Source organism: Xiphophorus couchianus, chromosome 23 (genome assembly GCF_001444195.1).
Source record: "Xiphophorus couchianus chromosome 23, X_couchianus-1.0, whole genome shotgun sequence".
Classification (NCBI taxonomy): domain Eukaryota; kingdom Metazoa; phylum Chordata; class Actinopteri; order Cyprinodontiformes; family Poeciliidae; genus Xiphophorus; species Xiphophorus couchianus.
In genome coordinates, this window is record NC_040250.1 from 2092689 (window position 1) to 2118508 (window position 25820).

Consider the following 25820-nt stretch of genomic DNA (forward strand, 5'->3'; position numbering starts at 1 on the left):
TGCAGTATATCTGGTTTTAAAGTGTCAAAAGCTATTTTATTTTATTTTTTTTACTTTCATTTTTTTACTTTTCTGGGATCAATCAAGCCTATTTAACACTGATTGGCTCAAACTATAAGTTGAGTCAAATTAGATGTTGGTGGCAAACAAAAGTTTTTTTAAAGAGTTTAATGAGAAAACACAGATCTTTTTTGAAGAAAAGGCATGTCAAGAGAAGTGGAGTTTTGATGACTACACTGAGCCCTCTGTGACAACTGATGAAGAATCTGCATCTTCACATCCCAGACGAACCTCTTCTCTTTCTAGTGGATGAGGACGGCGAACTGCAGGAGGGTGATGGACTCCCAGCATGTGAAAGGTCTGACCTCGTGGAGGGGGTGTCAAGAAAATCCGAGCTCATCCCACTTCCCCATGCTGGAGATTTTAGTTTAACAGTAATAATAAATAAAGTTATCTTTATAATGAATCACTCAAGTGATATCAAGGCCCAACAGTAGACTTAAGTGTCAATAAAATAAATCTAGTTGTGTGTGTTGTTTTTGTCTCATGCAAACTTTGCTTTAATTCTACTTTTTTCTATCTAATCATAAGAAATCATAGTCAGTCAGAGAGAGTCATTAAACAGGAAAAGCAGGTTTCCTGGAAAAAGAGGAAGTTTCCAGCCTGCAGATTTATAAAAATAGCTGAGACTATTCCTTAGTTTAAAGCATGAAAGTTTTAAAAAATTAAATCTAAACATTTTGAGTAATTTGATAAGATTCAAAGTAAAATACTTATATTAATATTGATTTACTTGTAATAATACTTACACTTATATTTGTGAGAACACTTATAAGAAAAACAAGCAAATGTAACTTTGGTATCAAATAATTAGAATAATAGATTATTCTTGGTTTCTTTTCAGAAAAACATCTGTAATAACTCACATTAAGATCATAATAAGAGTAACTAATAAGTTATGGTTATAAAATTATAAATGAATGCTAAATCAGAGAAGCTAAAGAAAATAAATGTGATATAAATGTGATTTTGACATTGAACTTGAAATGGTGTAAAAGGTTGTAAAACTGCAATTAAACATCACTGATATGTTGGAGGTAGATGGTAGGTGAAAGGTGACAGGAAGGGAAAAAGGGGAACTAACAGGAGAGCAGAGATGATCAGCACCTTATGGAAACAGGAGGTTGAGCAGCCCTGAGACATTGGCACAGACATCATGACATGATGTCTCTTAAGACAGTGACGGATATGAGATCATCTGTCTAAGCAGACAGATAAACCCTATATAAGGTGGGTGCAAAAGAGGAACCGTTCGTTGGATCCTCCGGGCAGCTTCGAGCCAAGATCGAGATGGACAAAGAACTCTGCAGCTGAAGAAGAGCCGGGGCCACGGAGCCGGAGACTGTCCTGCACATGGAGACCAACCCGTCTGGCCCACAATCTGTGGCTTCGAATCGCACTTCTCTCATCGGCTGGGTTCTGACCCCAAAGACAAAGATGAAGACAAAGACAAGGAAGAAGAACTGGTGCCTTTTTTCCTGCCAGCACCAAGTCCTGTGTGACCTCAGCATCCATGCGGAGAAGAAGCTCATCGGACCTGCGGAGATCCTGGCCTTCGCCGATCAACATCTTCCTCCTGCTGCCACACCTTCTTCATCATCAAGCCAGGTCTGGGGTTCGAAACGCCAAACTCCGTCCGTCTCGCTCTAAGGTTCCTTTTTTAGTTCTCAGTGTCAGCAGTAGGGAAAGATAGACTAGATGATTGATTTTACTTATTTGATTATTTCTGCTACTGAATTAAGCTGTACTGACCCTTGCAAAAATGCCTTACTAATAAAATATTTAGCATAAAGAAAATCTAAAGATGTTGTGGACATTCAGTTAATGAGTCACCTTAAAGTTCTTTGATGGTTGTAAAATAGCTATGATGTTTGATTCTGGAGAGGAAGAGGTGGAAAATGTTTTTAGGTTGCTGGTAGCCCATATTTAAAACCTCATCCTTGGGACTCGACCGAGTCACTAAAACCTACCTGGTTCAATAACAAATGCAAGTTGCAAAATAGAGAACGAGCGACCATTAACAGGTGTGCTCTGTGAAACTAGTTGGCTGTAGGCTGCTCAGTCTGGCTAATTCACAGGGGGAAGAAGGGTGGGACACCTGGATGTAGGCCGTCAGATAACCAGGCGAATCGTTTCTCGAAACCAGCTTAAACAGAGTTTACTTCAGTTCTGGACAGGGTAAATCCCAGCAGATTTAGGAAACTCAACGTACCCGTTAGACGGAGAGCTGGTAGCACATCTCCCCTCTCAGAAGAGGAAGTACGAGAGTGAGAGAGTAGAGACAGAAAGGAGGGGGGGGGTGTTGCGCAACAACAGGCAGGAACAAAGAATTAAACTATATTCATATAAAAACCTATTTAAACCAATGAACATGATGTTCTGAAACTTGCTTTGCTTCACTAACATCTTAATTATTCTGTACTTCTAAAATTCTTACATAACACTTCTCCTCACTTTGGTGGGTAAAAGGTTTTAATGTCTGTACAGATCCCGAGAGAAGAGGTTGCCAGTGTAACTGCAAATTCAAACTTACCAATATACTGATAAAGCCTGTTTGTTCATCAATAATTTGTGCAGCACCTGTTAAGTATCTATGTAATCTTTGTAAAGGCTGTGATTCTTTACTAAAGAGCTTGAAATCTGGAAAACTGAGCAGAAAATCTAAAGCAGAAAGCTGAAATTATGTGTAGTTCCACTTAATAATTAGAAGTACGCTGAATGTTCCTAAAGTGCTCTGTTTCTGTCATCAAAACACTTCAGTGCAAAAGGATTTTCTTCATAAAGTTTCCCACGTCGAGTGGAGTGTGTTGTTTTTACGTGCTCACCATGAGACGATGTTCACATTTCGGTGCTGCAGCTGATATTTCAGCCGCTGTTTGTCTCCTGTGAGGTTCCCTCTGAGGTAAAATCTGTTCTGATCAATTCTTGACTAAAAGAACAAATGTCAGATGAGCTCTTCGACTCCCCTGACTGACACGTGCCGTTATGATCAGACAGGGATTCCATTTAAAGGTTACAATGCCACATAGATGGAATGACAATGCAGCCGCCATCTGCAGGAAATGTTCTGATTACCCATTCTAGAACAATCCGCGCTGTAGCGCCAGACTCCGTAATATGAAGTTAGGTATGAATTGAGGTCAAAACTTGCACAACGTTGGCGGCGGCAGACGTGCAGTCAGACACACAGGCAAATAGACCCTGCTGTCTGGGGAGTTAAGTGTAAGTAGATGCAATCTGATGAGCTAGACAGACTCGTGGATTCGTGCACACGTGTGCAAGAAGAAACTGTACTCTATCTAAGGAAGGTGAATACCTAATGCATTCTGGGTAGATAGTGTGGAAACAGTGTTGCCTGCAAACAGATGCAGTGAAATCTGTGCACAATCTTCTTTAAGCAATGCTATGAATATATTATTCTCTTATGGCCTTCAATTCTAAAGCAGCAGAACTTGAGAAAGAGAAAAAAACAACACAATACCATAAAGAAATATTACACATAGGGTGCCTTAAAATATTCATACCAGCCAAAAATGTTCACGTTTTCTATGTTGCTGCCACAAACTTCATTGTATTTTATTGGAATTTCAGATAATAGACCAACAAATAGTTAGGTTTTGAAGCTGAAAATCCCACATTTGTGGTTTAAATATGATAAAGTAGGCAACAGTTCAGAAGGTAGGGATATTTTTGCAAGGCACTACAAGATACTACAGATGCACCAGACATGTAAAAAGTTGCATTCAGAAAATATACACTGTTGAAAACGACTACTGGGTGTTCATACCAGAACACCAGTGGATAAGAGAAAATCTTTATGCTCCAGCATCTGAGACAAATTCCTTTTTTGGACATTTATTACACTTGACATTTAAAGTAATTCCCATGTTGATGGCTTTCATGTTACCCCTCTGTCTTTTCTTTCTAAAATGCAGACTGAAGGGGTCTAAAGATAAACTCCTGTTGGACATGATTAACAAACAGCAGACTAGTGTAAATGTCTTCTGCTATAGACACTGGATGACCGGCTGTAATTGATTCCAGTCAGTGTGATGCAACATGGCACATTACTATGCTAATCCTGCCAGTGGTGTGTTGTGAGCGCAAGAGAGAGAGAAGGAAGAGAGACAATGAGGAAAGTGTGAGGCTGAGAATGAATGCCTGAGTGTCGGTGAGATGGCGGCGTGTTGGTGTGCACGCCTGTCTGTCCCATTGAGGAGCCTGAAACACAAAGGCGGCAGCCGGCCTGCTCTCCTCTGCACTCACAACATTGCTTGTCATCATGATGACATTTAAAAACATGCTCAAAGAGGACAAAAGACTAAACACGGAGTGGGTGGATGTGTCCATGACTAAGCTCCAGCTGTAGGGACGAAAGAGCACATAAGAAACAATGAGGATGGAGCGCTTCAGAATGTGTAATCTGCATGTTCACCAGAGCTCTGAGTTAGTCCTAGAAATCCAAGGTGAGAGCTGGAATAATCAGGTTGCTTTAAATATGGCCTTAAAAAATGACCACAGATGTAATTTGACATTGCAGTGACTTGTTTTCACACTCGCTGTCGCAGTGGTCTCCTCATCAAAGCACCACCTGCCCTGTTGACAGGGGGTCTGCTAGCAGGTGCTATGCTGCTGCTGCTAGCTCTGCACCATGAGATTGTTCTTCAGTGTCATCCTGCCCAAGGAAAGCAGCGGGGGACAACCCTGGATCGCTGCAACAGGGGGCTCGGATTATTTGCAGGTGGGGTTTTATCATTTTAATAACTCTGATTGTGTTTGACAGCACAACAGTTTAGCTGTTGTGCACATACAGTACTGTAATTGGGCATATCATTATGACCACCTCCCTAAACTACCCTAATCCACTGAGCCATGCAAGAGTGCTTGATTATGTTATAAAATGGAGCAATCCCAACCCCGTCAAAACCTGAACAAACAGATTGATTTATTGCATGTGATGCACCTAACAGTCTTGGTTTTTACATCTATTCCTTTTTTTCACATGCTCATATAAAAGTGCTTATATAAAAGTTTACAGGTTTAACTGGAAAACAGCTTCTGGGATCCTGGTTCTACAAATGCTGAGAAGCTTTATTGCAGCAGACCCAGAATGCATGACATTTGAGTGGGTTCTCATCTTCCTGCTGCAGACCAGTTGGTCTGTGCAGCTTGCAGTCTATCTGAATACTGCAATGCAACGCAACATTTTCCACTGCTTTTGCAATTTCTCTCCATTGCTATAAAATGTCTGACTGAAGAGCTCAAGTTGAAAGTAAGCAACCTTTGTCACCTGAGAGGTGATAAAATGGAGGAAAAAATTTATAATTATTTCAAATATTTGTCATTGTTATTAGGCTCTCCTTATAAATGCTTAATAAATAGATTTTAGATATACTGTTAATTAAGCTGCAAGCACTTTAATAAATCGTTAATGGGAATGTATAATACATTGACTAAAGGCAATAAAGAGTCAAAACTGATAAATTTCATTTCATATCAGTTTAACAGTGGAATTGTTAAACTAAACATTTCAGACTGCATTGTTACCCTGACATAGGTAGCTTTGCAATTTTACAATTTTGATAATTGTAATTTTTTATAATGCAGTGATAAAGTACAATAGTAAAGACTAAAGAATAATACTTATTAATGCTAAACATGCATACAATGTAGGAATGTATTCTGAAACTATTAATTGAGCAACTCCTAAATGAACAGATTAGGTCACCATTTGGAAAGAAACGAGTCAGTTTTGTCTCGTTCTCATCCTCAATTAATGTATTATAAAAACTGATTCATAAAGTGGTTTTGAATTCATTAAAAATATAAATATCAACTATTTATTAGCCATGGACAAGGGGAACCTTATTGTACAGTGATGACTTTTATTTATTAAAAACGGACATAATTTATGGCTGCAGCAAATGATCAGATTTTTGGGGTCCAAACTTGAAGGAATAAAAAAAGTTTACAAAATGTTGTAAAAAATTAGTTGCTCTATTTGCTCCATACATGTGAATGCATGGACTCCACTAAAAGACTGAACGTGTCCTGGGGAATCTGATGCCAAGATGCCACAGATCCTCTAAATCCTGTGAGCTGGGGGTTTGAGCCTCCATGGGTTGGACTTGTTTGTCCAGCACGTCCCATAGATGCTCCGCTGGATCGATAAAGGCCAACTTCGTCCACTGCTCTGTGGTTCAGTCCTGGTGCTCACTTCCCTTTGGTTGGTGCTCTTGACTGCATACAATGGCGAGCATGTATTTGACAACAAGCTACAAAGTATGATGTATTTCAACGTGTACACTGTTCATTCTTCGTACTTCTTGCGCTAGTCTGACCTCTGCAGACTGAGTACGTTCCACAACAACCACAGTTGTGGAGATGCGCTGCCTCGATCCTCTTCCCAACAGAATCTGGCTCCTTCTCATTCTCGCTCAAATCTTTACAGTTGCCTGTTTTTCCTGCTTCTCAAACAAGAACTTTTTCTACAACATTCTCACTTACTGCCTAATGGAATCTACCCACTAACATTTGCCAGCATGTATCCATCAGTGTTCATGATGTTATGCATCATGAATATTTTTAGTCAAACTTGGGAGTCTAATTCTAGCACAATTATGCCTTGGAGTAATTTTTAGACACAGCTGTGGTGGGGACGATTCCATTATAACGTGTAATAACTGTTTATATGAATAATTATTTATATTACCCCACACTGAGTTTTAAAAATCTTTATACCGTTTCAAATTGTAGCTAAATAATTTATATCTGTAGATGATATGCAGCGTCAACAGCAGCAGTAACAGTTTCTAAAGCTGACTACAATAAATAGAAAATGTCGCAGAACTCTGAAAGTGGCAGAGACGTGTTTGCTTGGCACTAAAGATGTTGGCAAAAATAAATAAGAAGGCAAACACATACAAAAAAACTACATCTTGAGGATTACTACTTTGTCTACTCTACCATCCACATTGGCCGTTAACCAGCAAACACTTTGAGCTCCTCTCAGCTCCAGAGGGCCAGTTGGCTGGTATCTCACACATGACTAATCAGTCCTGGTGCAATCATGACACAGTGAGTGGACATACACTGCAGAAAAAAAAGTTCAATTTCCCCCCTCTTATGTGGAGCGTGACTGAGTCATGATTTACATGTGCGTACCACACACTTATGTCCACCCCTACGCACAGACACAGAGCAAATCCCACGTACTTGAATTACCACTCCCAGTTTTTCTCACCCTCGAGAACAATCCCAGCACATTCTCCATCAGGAAAATGAACTGTCTGTGGGACACTGTGGAGTGCGATGATTTTAGAGCTGAGACATAATTTCATTTCACCGCAGGACTCCTTTGACATGTGAATCCAATGAGGATTGACAGTACATTTATAACGGCAGCGTGTGGCTCACAAGGCCTTCAAGAACTGATTCTGAAATATCATAACGACGGCCATATTTGAATCTCATTGAATTTAGGAGCAGAAAATGTTGAAATGGGCTCCAAAGGACATTCAAATGTAGCAGCAGATGCACACCTTAATTTATTCAGTGCAGCACATAGACTCTGGAGCTTCTCTCTTACAAGATAATGGCATTAAAAATACGAATTTCACTCCCACTCGTATAAACTATTTAAAAACAAAGGATTAAGTACTGCTGGAGAGTAATTGCCCCGTATGTGCATTGGTCTCTAGGGAGACAGACAAAGGCATGGCACTTCATTATACAAAGAAATTCAATGGAATATCTAATTGAAAACATCACAAAAAACTATTTCGGTGAAGCTGAGTGGTGAGTAAGAGAAACCTGCAGGGTGAATTAAATGTGCTCCTTCCTTTTTTACATCTGAATGTCTCCTCAGTGGTTGGCAATATCAAGCAGAATCGCTGCTCAGCCTAATGTTACTTCTCAGACTCACTGGTTTCAAAATAAAAAGAATAAAACTTAATTTAGATTCATTTCATGGAATTATATCAAGTTCATATCAGAAAGTAGGACTGCAGATTGCCATATGTAGACACAATCATATTTCTCATTAAAGTAACGCTATGCAGTTGCTCTCAGAATGGGATTCAGATCATGCTTTTTGACCCATCTTGATCCTTTTTTTAAGCCTCTGATATGAAAATAAGTGCTTTATTTTCTTCCCGATGGTTTCACGTTTCAGACTTTTACAAAGGAAGTAATTCTTCAGTTCATTGTTTGGTTGACCTAACCGTCACCTTTCTTATTTGTATACCATCTTGAGAAATCTGCAAAAGAATCTGTAAATAAATGAATAAAAAAGATGACAAATGATTTATCAGCTGTGTGGCCTCAGCTGGCTGTTAGCTGCTAGCTGCTAACTCTTAGCTTATCTGAGTTGAATTTAAGCACCATTTCAAACTTTTAAGGAATCTAGATTTCAACTTCTCAAGTTTAAAATTCAAAATACTTTGTCTTGAGCTGAACATTATATTGAACACATGTGTCTATTATGTACAATATTGCCTTCACAATTGACTGCTTGGATACAACTTGAGTTAGGCAGTTTTAGCTGTATTCATAAATTAATCTTGCGCATGCGAATTATTTATTTCACCAGATGCGCCATGATGATGTAATTCTAGACGCAGCAAACCTGAATTAGACAAAACTACAAAGAGATTTGAGATGAAACTATGACCTGTTTAATGATTTTTATGATAACATTTCTGCTGGTTAGTGTTACTGTATTAATATTCTAAAAACACAAGATCCATATATGTTGTAATCTGTCTGTGATGTCATTTTTTAAAAGGTAGTTCATAAGTTTGCTGATTTTGTAAGACATAGCAAGAAAAACACCAGAAACAACCACAATGCACAACAGCTGATCACTATCATAACAGATTTACATTCAACTGTTGAAATCCTTCTTATTATTTCCAACAATGAAATCTCTATTGTATTACAATCACTAGTTTAAAGAATTTAGATTATAATTTTGCACATATAGAAGAGATTAAATTGTTGTAATTGTTGATATTTTTTTCTCAGACATGAAAATTTAAATATTAGCACTTTTATCATAACTCCATTGTCTAATAATCCTTTTATCATATTTAAACCCATTTTAACAAAACTGTGTGAATATTAATAACCGTGATGAGTCTGCACACAATAATCATCATAATAAAATTTTACACTGTGACATTCCTAATAGATAGTTTAAAACACAGCTTGAGATTCATTAAAGCTTTATTTGTGAAAAAATAAAAAGAAGCTTTTCCAATGCTTTCTTTGTATTAAGACCTCTTTAGAGGAGGAAAACAAAAGAACCAAAATGTACAGATGGGTACACTTATTACAGATTCTTTAAAATATGTCTGGAGATTGATGAAAAGAACAAGATGTTTTGCTAAACAGCTGCATTCTCACTCTTATGAACCTGATATTGTCTCTAGTAGTAACCTGCATGGATCACTAAATCCCTGTTAGATGCATGTGTGGAAGTCGATGTTTGTTTTGTTCAACTTTTCCTGAGCTACTGGGTGTACCTCTAGAGAGAAAATAAGCCAAATTTATGTTAGAAGCTGCCTGACAGCAAGATTAGTGACTTTTATCAATCACCATAAAATAATGATCAGTGGTAAAACAGTGCAGAATTTGTCACTCTTTCAAAGAACACTGAAAGCTAGCTGGTACCAAGTCAAATTAGCGCACTCGGGCTTTGAAGACCAACACTTCTTGGGGAGGTTACACACACATATTTCATTACTGCTAATTGCTGTAAAAGTAGTTAAAGCTGTCAAATGAGTGTTTTATTTTCAATGGGGTCGTCATATCACAGGAAATATATTAGGCAAGATCATAACATTGTGATTCATTCTTGACACTTTTTTAATCAAATCCCTTGTACGGAATAATTTACCGTGTGCACACATGAGCAGGTCTGCAGAGCTGCCTGAGAAATAAAGTCTGTGTCACTCTTGGAGACCGAAATGAGATTCACCTCCCCAAGGTACCTGCAGCTATCCTCTACACACAGATGCTGTTGCCTGGACTTTGCTGCCCCAAACCCCCTGAGGGCAGCCTAATGAGTACATTCTTGAACTTCTGTTTACATTTCCCAACCCGGTGGTTTTCATGACATCTGTAATTATGTTCTGAACCAGGTCTTCCCTTTTGGCCCTGTTGGTTCGCAGCAGCCCTCGGTTCCCACCCACTGACAAGCACTTGATTTAGAGTCCACCATGGTGATAGTGATTTATGCCTCGGCTGATGATAGGTGTGTACATATTGTTTTGTCGATACAGCTAAGACAGCTCAAGGTCACTGGACGGTTAGTATTCAATTACAGTATCTTCCTGGAAAAGCAAAACTGTCACCACACATCCCAGCTGATTCCATCAGATCTTAAGAAGTTGGCTTTGTGCTGCTCCAGTTAAAGTTTACAATCATGAAAAGGGTGCATACCCCTTGGCAGGGAAACATCGGGCTGGAATCCATCTAGTCGAGGCTATTTCTTAGTCAGAGCGCCATGCTCCGCACTTCATTAGCCAAGATATTTTAAGCTTGCCGATTAGGAGAGATATATCTAATATTTCAGGAGAAACAACTTGGCTGAGATACTAAATAGAATCTTGCACAGCAGATTGTGATATAAGACAAAATCCGCTTACCTAGATTCTCGTTAAGCTATAGACTCTTTGATTTCAACTGGCAAGCTCTCTGCTGTTTCCATACTTCACACTAATCATGAACTCTCCTTCTCACTGTGAGCTGGTCTTATGTCTAGTAATCAGCCCTTAAGTGCAGGTGATTACAAAAAAGCAGAAAAATCAGTGAACACTGTGGTCATTAATCAAACGCAGCAGGAGCTATAATATGTCATGCCCAATTTGTGGTGTAATAGTTTAACTTGATGAGAACTGCTCCTTAAAATTGGCTTAAAAATAAGCCATCCCTAAATATTTTAAATCCCAAAGTGATTTATCATTTCAATGCCCCCTCCAGTTTGGAGGAGTGACACTAAAACATTAATAAAATCATCAGCTATAAAGGATGGGCGTTGCTTTTTGTGCGTTCCACAACCCACCAGCTGAAAGCATCCATCCCTTTTAATACAATTTGAGCCTATTTGCCACAAACTAATGGAAAGGCTTTTAATACAAGAACTGTGAGGTAGTGCTGCGTAGTTTCTGAGATTGGTTTAAATGTTCATGTTGCTAAAACATAACACACAAGCTGCCAGCTTAAAAGAGGCTAAAGGAGTCATTATTCTAGTTATATGTTATTTACTACAAATTGAGTTTAAGATGCTTTAATCCAGTGGTCAAAACACAAACCACTGCAGATCTGCCAAAAGCATTTGCAGTGGTTTGCATAAGTACTCTTACCTACCTAATCTTTTTTATGTTACAGTCAGAAACTGCAAATTGTATTATAATTTTATGCTACAGACCAACACAAATCAGCAAACAAAGCGAAAAAAGAATTCAGTCATATTCAGACAATTAGAAAATGTTTTCCAGTGAGGCTCTTTGATTCAATTTAAAGTACTTTAGATTCTTGTAACTGTTATTATAATAGTTCAAACCACACATATACCTTAATATACATTAATACGTACAGTGGAAATTGTCTTTGCACTAGCTCTACAGTATTAATTATCTACAGTCTTATCTACAGTGCCATTGAAAATGAGCAGTGCTCCGGGATTGGCTGCTTTGCAAATGGCACCCAATAGTGTGTCAAGAAGCTTTGTGTTCAGGGATTTCAGCTTCCCAAGCTGATTTTTTCCTAATCTTTTAGAGATGGGTAAATCTGCAGATAGGCACATTTTTTGCAATTGATTTTAAGTTACAGAAAATCCAGAAAGAGATGAAGCCACAAACACTGAACTGCAAATATAGGCAGAGGTCCACTGTAGCCTCACGTCTTTTGGGTTTTAGTGTTTTTTGTTCATCCTACTTTGTAAAACAGCTCAAACTTCAACATATTTGATAGAAAGCAAGTCTTGCAACAAATTCTTCATTGAGGCTTGGTCTGAACTTTGACTAGGCTATGTTTAGGGTCATTTCTAAAGTTCTGTCTTAGTCTCTAGTCTTTTACAAACTCTAACAGGTTTCTCTTAGAGCACTGAACTATATTTAAATGATTTACCATCAATCATTGTCCTGCCTGCTTCCTTGTCCATACTGAGCAAAAACAATGATGCTGCCACCACCATGTATAACCATTTAGAAGGGGTGATCGGTTTAAAGTGCAGAACTATTTTTCCTCATACAAAGCATTTTATTAAGGTAAAAAAAAAGTTTTTTTTTAATCTCATCTGAGCACACTTCTTGTGAACCACCAATCTTAAAAGTCAGATTTGTGGTGAGCCAAGGCCCCCAGAGTTGTTGTCAGCCTCTTGGCTGCAGTTCCTTTCACAAGATGTATTTACACTCTTACCCATTAGCTGACTTCTGAAGAGAATAGGTAGTACTGCATGTTATTTAAGGGCATCAAAGGGAATTCTCCTTCCACATCTTGGAAGTCTGCCTATCTTTTAAAATCCAAAAGAAATACTTTGATGATTGAAGTTGTAACGAGACGGATGTTCATTCTTATTTCTGATTGCACTTTCCACATCCAGCTATGTCTGAGATTGACTCAATTGCTGCAAAACTGTCCATGCATGCTACTTTTAGAAGTACAAAATTATGAGCATAAATCATGAATGACTTATTTACAGCAGTTTATTTCTGCTTTGGCTGAGAGAGAGAAAGAAAGAGACATGAAATATATCTGATAAACTGGGAGCCCTGGCTGTACATTATAAGCTTTCACAGGGTGAAAACTAAAGAGAAGTGTTTATGGATGCTGAAACAGAAAACAACTATGCTAAATGATGCTATAAAGAAGGCTGAAAAAAACAATTTGATGTTAAAAGAAGCTTTGCTTTGAACTGAGGAGTTGTCAAGTAAAAAAACGTATAGACAAAATTAAGGAAAGCTTCTTAAAACTTACTTTTTAACATTTGGCCTTCTAAAAAGATTTAATCAAATTAATTATAAACAAGTGAAATGTGTTTATATTGAACACAATTGCACTGAGTGCTGTATTTGTCTGCTATAATAGAGGTTATTTGGGTTAAATGTCTTCTGATGAGCAAAAGATATGTACAGAAGTCTTTCATAGATATTTCAAATCATGAGAATGATCCTGTTAATTCCTTCTACTATAAATGACCAACATCATCTGTCTGAGAATGTGTTGTATCCACATTTCTTAAAGTAAAAAAACAAAAAGCACAGTGACTACAAAGAGGGTGCTGTCTATCAAGAAGATGATGTTCAGTCCATTTTCTTCCGTACTTTAAGGCTTGGTTGTTACTTTGAATTATTTCAGATGACAAAAGCAAATTGTCGGTTTAGTCACGACTCATCACTAAAATTATTAGAAATATAAGAAATTATCTGGTGTTTCAGAAACACATCAAACATGCTGCTGGTTAGAGATTTAAGGCTTATAAAGTGAGCCAGACTATAAAATTAGAGTAAAGCAGTAAAACAAAGTTATAAGTGAGTCTTTTTCTCCCAAAGGGTTTAATTAAAATCCTATAAGATTTGATAGGATGGGTTTTGGGGGCACTGACTGAAACAGAGTTGGGAGAAAAGACATTTATTACACTTAAAGCTTGCTTCAGTTCATCTGTTGGGCATCATTCTGCTTTCTGAATCAGTGAATTTGACATCAGATTGTGCTGGTGGTCGCTGCGGGTCACCCACCTGCTCTCCAGGGCCACATTGCTGCCCAGCACCCAGCTGTCCTGCAGCTGGACGCATTCCGCCGTGCTCTGCAAGTCAGCCGCCAGGCCGGCTGTGGGTGGTGGACTCGGGCTCCGCTGGTTGGCCAGTGAGCTGCGGCTCAGGGAGGTGATGGACGGGTGCTGCTTATGTGGGGGCGGGGCAGGTGGGATGGGAGGCGGGGCCTGTTGACTAGTCAGATTGTCACCTAGACAGAAACATGAGAGAGCGACAAGAGAATATCAGTTAACATATTCCTTAGGTAAATCAAAATAGAAGGAAAAACTATGCATTTGTTTTGATTGAATATGCTAAAAGAGTTGAGAAACGACAGATGGTTGCATACCTTCTATACACTACATGACAGGCTTATGGCAACTTAACAGACCAAGAAAAGCAAATATAACCAAGAGCAAGACATAAAGATGAGATGCAACCACCGCAAAAAAAGAGGCTGTTTTTATGAAGACACACATAATAATTGTCACAAAACACCACACGGCTGACAGTTGGGTTCTCTTAAACAGAAGGTCACTTAGAGAGGCAGCTGTTCCTTTATGGGCGCTTAACGCAATGCTTCACGTTTGATTACAGCCAGAGAAGACTCTCAAATAACTAATGACCAGAACATCCATTAGGGCTCTGAAAGAACAGGTTTTCCAATTTCACACAAAGCTGTGTAATTGGCCCCCAGAATGGCATGTGGTGATTATCTATCCATCTTCCCTGTTTAAAAGGTAAAAACCCACAGTGCTGACAATTCTGATTTGCTCCAATGAGCCCCAAATGGGTATCATCTTTCCTGCCTTACAGAGGCTTGGAGAATATTGAGAAAGCCCGGAGCTGTGCCGTTTTAAGGAGCTTCTGTTGTTTTTGCATTGACAGCCTGAATTTTTACAAAGCCTAAAGGAGTTTAGATTTACAGCAAATATGTACACTGAAGGTCAGCGCATGATTTAACCTTTGCTTCCGCAGGTGTGTATCTGCGTCTGTGTGTGTCTGCAAAGACCAAAAATCCGCTCTGTGCAGCCAGCTGCACAGAGCGACTCACTGAAAGGACACAAGCCATTGTTTTTGAATGGGGTCCTTTAATGGCCGTGCAGTTTGTGTCGGGGTGTGTAAGGGGGGTGTGTGTGTGCGCGCCTCGGCTTTTCAGAGTGCCCTTCTGTGCATGAAACGAGCTGTTCAGTGGAGGCAAATGAGCCGTTTGGTACCACACAGCTAGAAGGAAACATGAATGCCAGTCGGAGCAAGGCAATCATTTCCACTGCTTAGAGGGAAAAACCTTCAGGCTTCTGTACGGGCAACCAATTAGTACCAATATGGACTCCCTTCTAATGTTTAATATAGGAGGACAGAAAACGTAGCATGAGAAGCAGTGGAGTGGAAATAGTTTCTGACAATTATACTATATTGTCTGAGTAATTTATACTGTAGCTGTATTGAGTAAAAAGGCTTTTTAGACGTTGAACTGTTAAAGTATTCAAACCTCCTGAAACTGCTTATTTTATCACATTGAAAGAAGAAACTTCTACAAGTTTTTATGAAATTTTATAAAACATCCAAAGATGCAATTCTAAAGAGATTCCCTGTGCTGACTGAGGAAGAGCATCCCCACAGCATGATGCTGCCAACAACTTGTTTCACCATGGTATTCAGAGTAATATGCAATGTTTTTCTTCAAACATAGGGCCCGATTTACAAATAAGGAGCGCTAAATTGCGTGAACAAAAAAAAAAGATGTATGTGCAGAAGAGGTGCAGACTGCTTCTTTAAATGAGGATTTTTTTTTCTGTGCTCCTGGCTGTTGTCTCTGAGTGTATCAGAGAATGGAGTGTCAATAAAAAAGAATGAAGTAGAAAGTCATAATAAAATAATGATAATAATAATAATGCATTTCATTTAAATAAGCATACAGTGTGGCACACAGTAAAAACATTAATCAAAACAAAGCTCTAGATTACTGTATTTAACTGGTTTCTTTAATCTGTTCCATACAGACAGATTTTACAAGCACAATTTGTGGAACATGCAGCAAATAATAATTATCTGTGTCGCCTTTTGTAGGTAATACAGATGCACTCCTGCAGAGCATCAAAACATAACAGTCTGAGGCCATGAAGTTACGATGTGCTGGAATTATTCCGTAATCCTGCACCTGAAATCGACATAGCTGGAGGATATTTTTAACTGATTTTTTTATTATTTTATATTCTTCAATTGTTCCAAATATTTGACAAACAGTGTCTTCTGTTATTGTATCTATGTTTCCTGCTTGTCACAATGACCACAGACATTTCTGCGCATTTTGGGTGGCAAGAATTTGCATTTACATAAACTCCTCCCAGTATTTTGCACTTTCTGATGATCTGCATATGTTTTGCATATGCTGACACAATCCTATTTGCATGTTGCTTACAGGTCAGGTTTGGAAATGCTATTGAGTTTGCAGTTGATCTTGTATGTGCTAATCTTTTGTAGATCAGCCCTGTAGCACTTTCCGTATCAGACAAACAGTTTTGGTTTCATTTTGGTAAAATCTAAAAGAGAACGTCTTATTTTACAGTGACTTTCTTCTTTCCACTGTTTCATAAAGGAGACTGCAACACTAATAATTGCCCTCTTGGCAGATTCCTCCACCTGAGCGCACATCCCTGCAGCTCCTCCACAGTCACTATAGTTTCTGTGACCCTGCCCAGCCTATTGGTTTAGCTGGATGTCCATGTCTGTTCAGATCATGGACTGAACAGAGATCTGTGAGGATTTCAGAGTTTGGGAAGTTGTTTAATGATTTCTGTCTGAACTGTCTCCTGTGTTCCTTTACCTCCAAGATGCTTGTTTGTTCAATAATGTTCTCTCTTAAACCTGTGAGGCCTTCACAAAACATCCTATTCTGGATTTAAATTATTCACAACTGAACTATGTTTATTAATCAGAAGACTTCCGAAGACAACTGGTTGCTTTGAATTTTTCAGGGAAAAAAGGAAATGTCATACACTTTACATACCTGTGAAAAACCTGAAGACAATGCATACATTTTCTTCTATATGAACTGCTTTGTCTGGGTCTACATAATAAAATCCCAACAAAATAAGAAAGGTTCCAGTGGTTAAGACTTTTTTGCACAGCACCACATGTATATTCGTCCTTGCAGACCCAGGGAGGAATAGATTGCTAGTCAGAAACGGGAGTAACAAGAATCCACAGCTCTAGTGCAGAAGGCCAATCAAAGATTAATTACGTCCTGACTGCAATTACACAGCAGCAGCATGGGGCCATAAATTCCATAAAAGCAAAATCATCAGAAGCAAATGAAGGTTGTTATTTTTCCCTCCTTTTTGTGAACTGTGATTAGAGTTTTATCAAACCCAATCAAACATGATCCCTTCAGCACCCCACGCCACCGTGTTCAAAGCCAATGCTGATATCTAAATTAAGCATGAATTACCAGAGATCAGTTGCAGTGCTGGCATTTGAAAAATATAAGAGTGCCATGACTTGGTGATAAGGAATACTAGACATCCACTCAGCTCCTGGGTGAGATGGGAGCCCTATTAGAAAAATGCTTAGTAGGCTGATGGAAATGGAAGTTATCTACCAACTCTGGCTGCTTCTTCTTTTTCCTCCAGGCCGTATGGCGCTGCAGGAGCCTGCAGCACCCATGTGCTCAGCTTCACTTCCAGCTGCAACATTTTTCATACAACAGTCAGGAACAGAGATGGAAAATTGAACTGTGTTATAGAAAGTGGTTAACGAAAATAAAGAAAATTAAGGTAAGGGTGGATACTGACATGTAGAAAGTGTTTTGTTATGAGAAAAATGTGCTCATCCATTCAAAATTCAATTAAAATTCTTTTCTTTATGAAACTCTGGTATTTATTCTTTTCCTTTTCACACCAACATATTCAATAAAAAGTCCCTGAAAACAGCCTACATTCCCATAAGCCATTACAAATAAAGATACATGGTAGATATTGAACAAAACTGTATCCATTCATCTCAGTGTTTACATATCGATCTCAGCATCTTGATTGTCCTTGTTTTGTCTGCTGTGGCCCCGGGAGCCTGAAACTGCAGTGCAGCCAAGCCTCAGAGCCACTACAAAAAACAGAGTTTGCATCACAGGTGCATTATGTTTGATGGGAATGGAGCGTGAAGGCTTTCACTGTGAGACACTTTATGATGAACTGAGATGCTAAAAGTCTTAAACTGTTGCATGAAATAAGCTGTTTTGTTGCTGAGGACACAAACTGAAAACCAGGTTCTAAACACACAATAAACCTTCCAAAGAGTGAGATGTGACATGCAGTAAATCTGAGCGTTTAATCTCACGATAATGTTGGAGGAGTGTGACTTCTCAGAAAGTACTGTATGCACAGATACGCAAAGCAGCACTAAAAACTCTAATCTTTCTCTTTAACTTATCCTTGGTATACTGCAAAAACAATAGTTTCTAGTGCAAATGTCATAGTACCTCTGAAATCAGACAAAACTAATTTACAGGTGTCTTTTCAGGAACATACAGGAGCATGTTTTAAGTAAATAATTCCTAAGTATTGATAAAAAAAATAGTAGCTTCCCTGGCAGATTATGCCATTAACACTTTTTTTCCCATCAAACGAAAATGTTAAATGGTACACATCCCATTATAACTGTAATAATTTACAGTTATAAAGTTCTTGGCCAATCTTGGTCAAGAATCAGCTTATTGCTTAAGATTGTTTGCACAAACAAGGAACCTGAATGTGCTTTTCAAACACGCAGCATATTGACGCAACACACAAATATGTAAACTTTAGAGGAACTAAAATAAGTACAAACGATTATATACAAATATTTGCAGCCATTTTTGGTAAGTAGCAGATGGTATTTTAGATTTTCTCTTTGAATGTTTGTGGTATCATACTCATAACTGCTTTGAATGTGAACAAAAAGCTTTAAGAATATAAAAAGATGGCTCCATTTTGGGCTAAATGCACCAGAACATAACTTATCATCCTGCACATCAGAACCTCCGGCTTTAAGATCTGACTGAGCAGCAAGTTTTGCCCTTTTAAGCTTTTAAATGTAAATCATTGCTCCTCATGGAGTTTCAGTAATACATTATGCAAACATTCTGTGGCTTTAAGGATTATATCATTCATATACATACTTCACATGTTTAATATCACAGTCAACATTTTAATTGCATATTCATGTTCTGCCCTTCAACTATTCATCTGTTTAATTTAGGCCTTTTGCCTATATGGTGGACACGATTCTTTTAAAGGTACGGGTCGTAACACCATGTATTTCGTTCATGTACTCAATTTCCCTGCACACAGTAGGTAACAGCCTGTCTGAGTGATGTCAGGCGCCATGGTTTCTGGTCTCCAATTTAAGGTGTAGGTTTGAATCCAATTTCTGACAAACAGTTTTCTACTCAGCACAGGGTCTCGCTATGATGAAAACCTGTAAGTGAGAAGCTCAATGTGATTCCAGGTAACTCAAAGGGAAAATGTGGCACTAGCAGTGCTCATTCTCTGTGTACTTCACTGCAAGAGTTGGATGTCTGAAAGCCACTGGGGCAGGCCATGATAAATGTGGGCTTTTGCCACTTTAATTCACATTACCCAGTGGCAAGCATACATTATGTCAGACTGTCCTTTTTCAGAAATAGGCACACAAAAAATGAGTCTTTTAGGAAAGCTTGGCATTGTTTTCCATCAAGACTGAGAGAATTAAGCTGGCCCTTAATGTGCAAACTGGGAAGGCAGATGAAACAGCTGTGAGGTTTATTGAGCTTTGCTTTGAAATCAGATCAAGACGGATGCCTCCTTTGCATAATTCCTCAACGTCAGCTTGTCATCATCTCCATCAGTAACATACTTTAAAAAGGACCTTTGTGATTAATACTGCATGCCAAGACTGAAATGACAGACTCATTCCCGGCTTAATGATGCTTCCCCGTCTTATCAAAGCTGTTGCTTTATGGAGCATCTGAAATTTTTTCATTAACAGCACCTAGAAATTAACTTTGTTTTAGTACTCTGATTTCAGATGTACGAGATCTTAGTACAGATTTATGACACTGGTGTTAATGGAAAAATGCACTTGATTGTAGAATTGTCAGAAAATGCAATTTATCTCACGTGGGTTTGTTTTTTAGTGCATCTCACATCACTGTGTTAGAGGCTGATGCTGCTCTAAAGCTGGCTTCTCAATGCTCCATGTGTCTTAAACACTTGTTGCCATTTTTAGTGCAGATATTTTTTAAGGGGAAATTAGATTTGCACATTGCTGGCTGCTTTGAAAATATATTTTTTCGATTATAAAATTGACAAGCCTTGAAGGCAGCGCATAATGTTCCAAAACACAGTCAGGACACAATTAAAAGCCGCTTTGCACTCACCAAAGCTTGGCAGCCTTCGTGAAAGTCTTTTCATATTCATTGTGTAAGTACTGCACAAAGGTCTTGTGCCATTTTACTCTCCATTAAGAGACTGATGCAACTGCTAATGGAATTGAAAGGGCATTTGCTTTGACTAGATTGCCCTTCATCAATAGGAAAATTGCTGTATGTGTGGATCAGAAGAATTCAATCAAAACAGATCACAGAACCTAGAGACGCCACTGCTTTTCAATAACATCTCACAGTATTTACATTTTACAGGGCAATACCAAAAATATCCACGAAATGAGCCAGCACCTCTATCCTTAAAAGTTGAAATTGAAAAATATATAGATATTGAGGGAAATCTGAACCAGTCTTTTATTTTAAATGTACATTCCAATATCCATCAATCGCTTATACCCATTTATCTATGCAGGGCCACAAGGTGCTGGGTCCCATTTCCAGCAGTCATTGGATGAGAAACCAGGTCACCAGTTCACACAGGAAAGACAACCATGCACACGCACATTCATAAAGACAGCTTAGAGAGATTAATTTACCTAATAATCATGTATCTGTGGGAGGAAGCTGGAGTACCTGGAGAGAACTCATGCATGCAAATGCAAATGCAAACTCCATGCAGAAACAACCCAGGATATTCTTGCTGCAAGGCAACAGTGCTTCCCATTGCCATGAAGTCATATTCTAATAAAGGCTATACAGTGTCCATATATTAAATCCATGTTTTAAATCTGGAGACTCAAAATCTAAGCTTTGCATTAACAGAACCAGAATTCTGTTTTTATTCTCCTTTCATCTGGAACAAACTTGCAGAAAACTGCAAAACTGCTAAAACCCTGAGTTCCTTTAAATCAAGGGTAAAAACCTTTGAGCTGGCTTTGATTCATGATAACTGGAGCATTGATCAATATGTTTAATGTACATTTGCTTGATGATGATGGATTTTGACAGAATGTATTTTTTGTTGGTGTTTAATAATTGGTTACTGTATTATACTTTTATAGCTGCTCTACAGATAAACCTGACCTAACTTGGGAGAAATCATTTTTTTTTTTTTTCCAAGTAAAATATCCAAATGTGGCGATAATTATCTCAGCTTTCAGTGGAAAGCTGTGAGGTGTAATTTATTAGAAGTCATTGAAAACTATTCACTACGTTTATCTTTAACTGCATAATAGACATAGTAATAATGTTTTGGGGTTATCTTTTATTTTTATATGCTTTTCTGAAAAACATTTTGGCAGCATTATAAAATCTAGTTTGAGCTTTAATCAACTAGCCCTTCTTTTCTGTCAATTTAAGAACCTGACTATTTGTATTTCAAATAAATATTTATCTCATGTTTTTTTTCTTCAGTTTTTTCCTCATTTTTAATGAATTTCTTTAGTAGACATATTTATCTTTTGCTCTCTCTACAACCTTATTTTTCCAGATTATTGCACACAATCATAATGCAAGACAGGCAAATGAACTCCAGCTTCCACTGCTTCATACTAAACACTGTCATTATTTTTCATTCTGTAAACAGGATTATGAAGCGGTTATAATGAAACTGCACTCCGCTTTATCTTTTTCAAAGCTACTGAAGACAGACTTAGGAAATGTCTTTTGACTAAAAATGCAATTATTACTGTTGCTCTGTTTTTGTTGTGTTTTACAGTGCAAACGAAAGATGTGAGAACACAGGAAAACATGGTATTTGGAGTGAGGATGTTTTTTTATATAATAATGACAACTTGAACTTACATGACAGATACTTAAAAGTATTTTTATTTATTTTTTTATTTAGTTTCCAAGTCAGCCCAGAGACTTTTTTTGCAGACTCCAACTTTAAAATTCAGCAGTAAGACACAGAGGCTTCCTCCTAAGAAGTCCTGAAGGTATAGGTGGAGGCCAGACCTGGTGGAATCTGGGAATCAGACCAATCAGAAAAAAAACTTGCCCAGGGTGAGTTTGGGGGTTATTTTCTAGCAGAGACTGTTGGAAATTTCAGGGACATGGGGTTTTGGGAGAAATAAGAAGCAGAAGCTGTTTGAATTCTATCTTACTTCCAGCTGGAGAAAAATCTGCACCACTCTCACAGCCCTGCCCGCTCTTCCTCTGACTCTCTATGTGATCAAAGACAGATATTTCTTTTAAGCTGTTTCTGAGAAGAGGAACCAGGACGTAACCAATGTTTCAAATATTACATAATCATTGCAATATATAAAAGTATATGAAAAAGATTTTTCTGCTTCCCATACATTATTTGGTCCTAAAGAAATGTACACTCGTCGGCACAAACTAGGTTTCTGCACATTTAAAATGTAGTTTGTAAGAATATCTCTGAAGAGCTGAAACCTTTGAAAATACACTGTAAAACAATTGCTGCTTATCTCCCCGCACCCTGCAGCCTCACCCTCCTCCAATCACTACTACAGATGGCAGATCAACATACAGATGATGACTGCTTAGCCATTCTCTCTGTCACTTCTCCGATTACATAGCAATTACATCCCTTCTCAAAAGCTGCTTTGACAATTAGTCTGCTGACAAAACACTTAGTTCTATTTATTCATGTGTGGACAGCTTTGGCTTCTTTGATTTTCCAGCAGATCTTACACACACCTTGATGGGAAGCTAGCTGTGTTGAAGGCAGCGTATCTTCTAAAACCTACCACAACTCGCATGCTTTCTAAAGTTTTGTTCTAGTGTGATCCAACTAAAATCAGAACCAAAGTCGCAATTTTACTTTTTCAGTAACAATAGGAAAATGTTCTCCCCGTGCTTCACTTATTCTCTCCGGGTACTCCGGATTCCTCACTCAATTAAAAACTAATTGGGTTCTCTAAATTTGCTTAGCTGGTCATTTTTCTGACCAATGCAGAAAAACACCAGCCCCCCCGCCCACAGCCCTGCAAAGTGACATGCTAGAACTGAAGACAAATTTCTTGGCCTGAAACTAAAATGCTCTTTTATTGCAGCACCATAATGTCCAACTGAAAATCATTATTCAGTGGGAAGAAAATAACATGAAGTATTTTTTAATCATTATTGGCAGCACTTGCAGTTGCTTTGAAAGAATGTAACTGAAGCATTTTGAAAATTTATGTATCCTTTACTGTTTTATGTTGATCAAAGGTTTTAGGAACCTTTAATTTGTAATCAAGAACATTCTGTTTCGCTAGAAATATGATGTAACACTTAGGTCCATTATTTAAGCCACTTCCTTTTAGGCAGAACGGAAACTGTACTTATAAAATTTAGCCAAAAATAACAGGCTTCCTTTAACAATCTTTGGACACTAGCTTAAGGCCAACTGGCTGCTTGGGAGTGATACCATTAAAAAGCTTCATCTTTCCTACCATCACAAATATAAACGTTGAGATTGCTGAACTCTACTGGGACTTTAACTAGGACTATGCACTTTAAGCGTATTCAATTTATATTCCAGGTGGATTTGCCTTAAAACAAAAGCTGAATATATACAATGTATGGTGGAGAACTACTGGAGAGAATGTGGAGCTGTTTCTCTTCCAAAGGCCCAGGAAATCATATTCATGTCATCAGGAACTCCTTGAAGAACCAGTCTATATTATATGCAAATTGGTAGTTTAGCAGGAAGCTGAACATGGTCCACTATTTTGTCTTTTGACAGAAAGAAGATCCAAAACATGACCTCTAATCAACACTGAAAGAGTTGAACAAAACTCGGCTTTCCTTCCATCCCAATCCCACAGACTGTCTGAGCTGAACAACAGAGAACGCTGCACAGTCTAGAACTGAGGTGCCCAGGTCCAGTACTCAGCTCCGCAGAGGCCTTGTAAAGAGCCATTCATTTTATTCAGGTGTGAGAGAGAGGATGCATCAAAAAGCTGCAGAATATAGTAGCTCTCAAAAACTAGACGTGGGAAGCCCCGATCCGGAGAGCTTGGTCAAAGATAATGTCAGGCTTGGTAATGGTCAAAAATCCCTCTTTCTGCACGTTCAGCCACGGGAAATGTTGAAGCACACGACTGCAATTCCTGCTGGAGGAGAAGCTCCTGTCCTTCACTGCCGTGAACTGTTTTGATGAAAAGACTTTCCAGTTGAAGCCTGATGTCATAGTACCAGTAACTATGCCATCATTGACTAAAAGAAAATATATTTTTTATATTTTACTCTGCTGAATTACTGCACTAAAATAAAAGGTTGGATTTTCTAAAATGTTCAGCATGAGAGCACAGCAATAAAAGATTAATTCGCTTAAATGATTTTTATACATATTTACCGAGAGTGCCATTAAATTTGTATGTGTCTGTACACCAGCGTACACTACAGAACATTTTCTTTGGTTCCCCTAACAAAAGAGTCAATCCTGAGCATGAAAATAATTATATTTCAGGAATAAACCAGGCTGGAAATAATTCAAAAGGTTAAATGTCGAGTTTTTCAGGAGACGATCAGAGACATTTTAAATCCTAACATGTTTTTTATTATAAAGGTGTGAAAAAAGAGAGAATTTAAAGACAATTGTTAAAGAAGATAGTTGAGTGAGAACTATGATGAATGCTGTGTGTTCCATATAAAGCAAAACAAAGACATAAAACTATTTATTTGAATTCTGGCCTTCACAAGAAGTAACTTTGTACACATACGCCAGTTATCAAATTTGTTAATATAAAATACAGAATAAACCAGCTTTAAGAGCATTCTACATTAGCATCATTGCTATTTCTCAGTACATTAGGAAACAAATGAACCTTTCCCATTGGCAATCTCAGTTTCAGCCCACGTTGCATCATTCATGCAGGCAACAAATTCCAAGCCTGACAGTTTGTTTACATATTTAATGTGCTTTTTTAATAACTACATCAGCAGCAACGTGCCACTTCCTCTCACATTGAAAATCAATATTCCCCTGCATCATCCTTTCTGATCTTGAAGGAAGATTAAGATGAGAGTAAGCTGCAATGCATCAAACGACAAGGAAACCTGAGGACACTGGGAGACATGCTATTATACAAATGTCTCTGCTGATCCCTTTGTTGTGAATCTGCTGCATGTTTGAACTAAACTGGCCCGGAACGTAGCCATTCGCTCACTATCTGTATGACTGCGGGTGTTTGAGCAGCCGCTCTAACAGCCAGTAGTTGTGATGGTGAATGGTTGATGGGGCCAATGTGAAACCCTTGTTAGGGTGGTCCAGGCTGGCGCAGGGAAGCTTTTAAACATTCACAAGCTTTGCAATTTATTTTCAACTGCAGTGCATCTCAGAAGGTCAGAAACAACAACAGAGCTGCACCATGTAGTTCTGCACAGGTTTGAGTCACTTCTCTGACCGCGGCAACAAACCTGCAACAGTAAGTGCACAAAAAAGCATGTTCTCTATGCTTTTTATATTTTACATCACCCCTCCATCATCCGGTGGGGGTGATGTGCATTCTGAGAACTATTCATATGCCTCCCTATTCATTTACAGCTCACTTCCCCAATCACTTGAGAAAATGGTTTGAGGACAAAAAAACAAAAAACACTTATGGCTGTAGTGGCGGTCTTTTCCAGCGGTTGCTGTAATTGCATTTCCTGTGCAAATCGCTCAGTTTTATGGGGAAGCCAGACAAAGAAAGTACTATCCATCTAAAAAC

The 25820-nt window shown here is 38.4% G+C and overlaps 1 protein-coding gene across 6 annotated transcripts in view; it reads right to left on the reverse strand.

The window, feature by feature from the left end:
• LOC114139297 (teneurin-3) overlaps nucleotides 1-25820 on the reverse strand; it is a 187966-nt gene that overhangs the window by 99002 nt on the left and 63144 nt on the right. For all 6 annotated transcript variants that reach the window (XM_028009148.1, XM_028009152.1, XM_028009151.1 and 3 more), the window contains exon 4: nucleotides 13803-14028. In XM_028009148.1, coding sequence (XP_027864949.1) covers nucleotides 13803-14028 — 226 coding nt within the window. The remainder of the gene's footprint in view (nucleotides 1-13802; nucleotides 14029-25820) is intronic.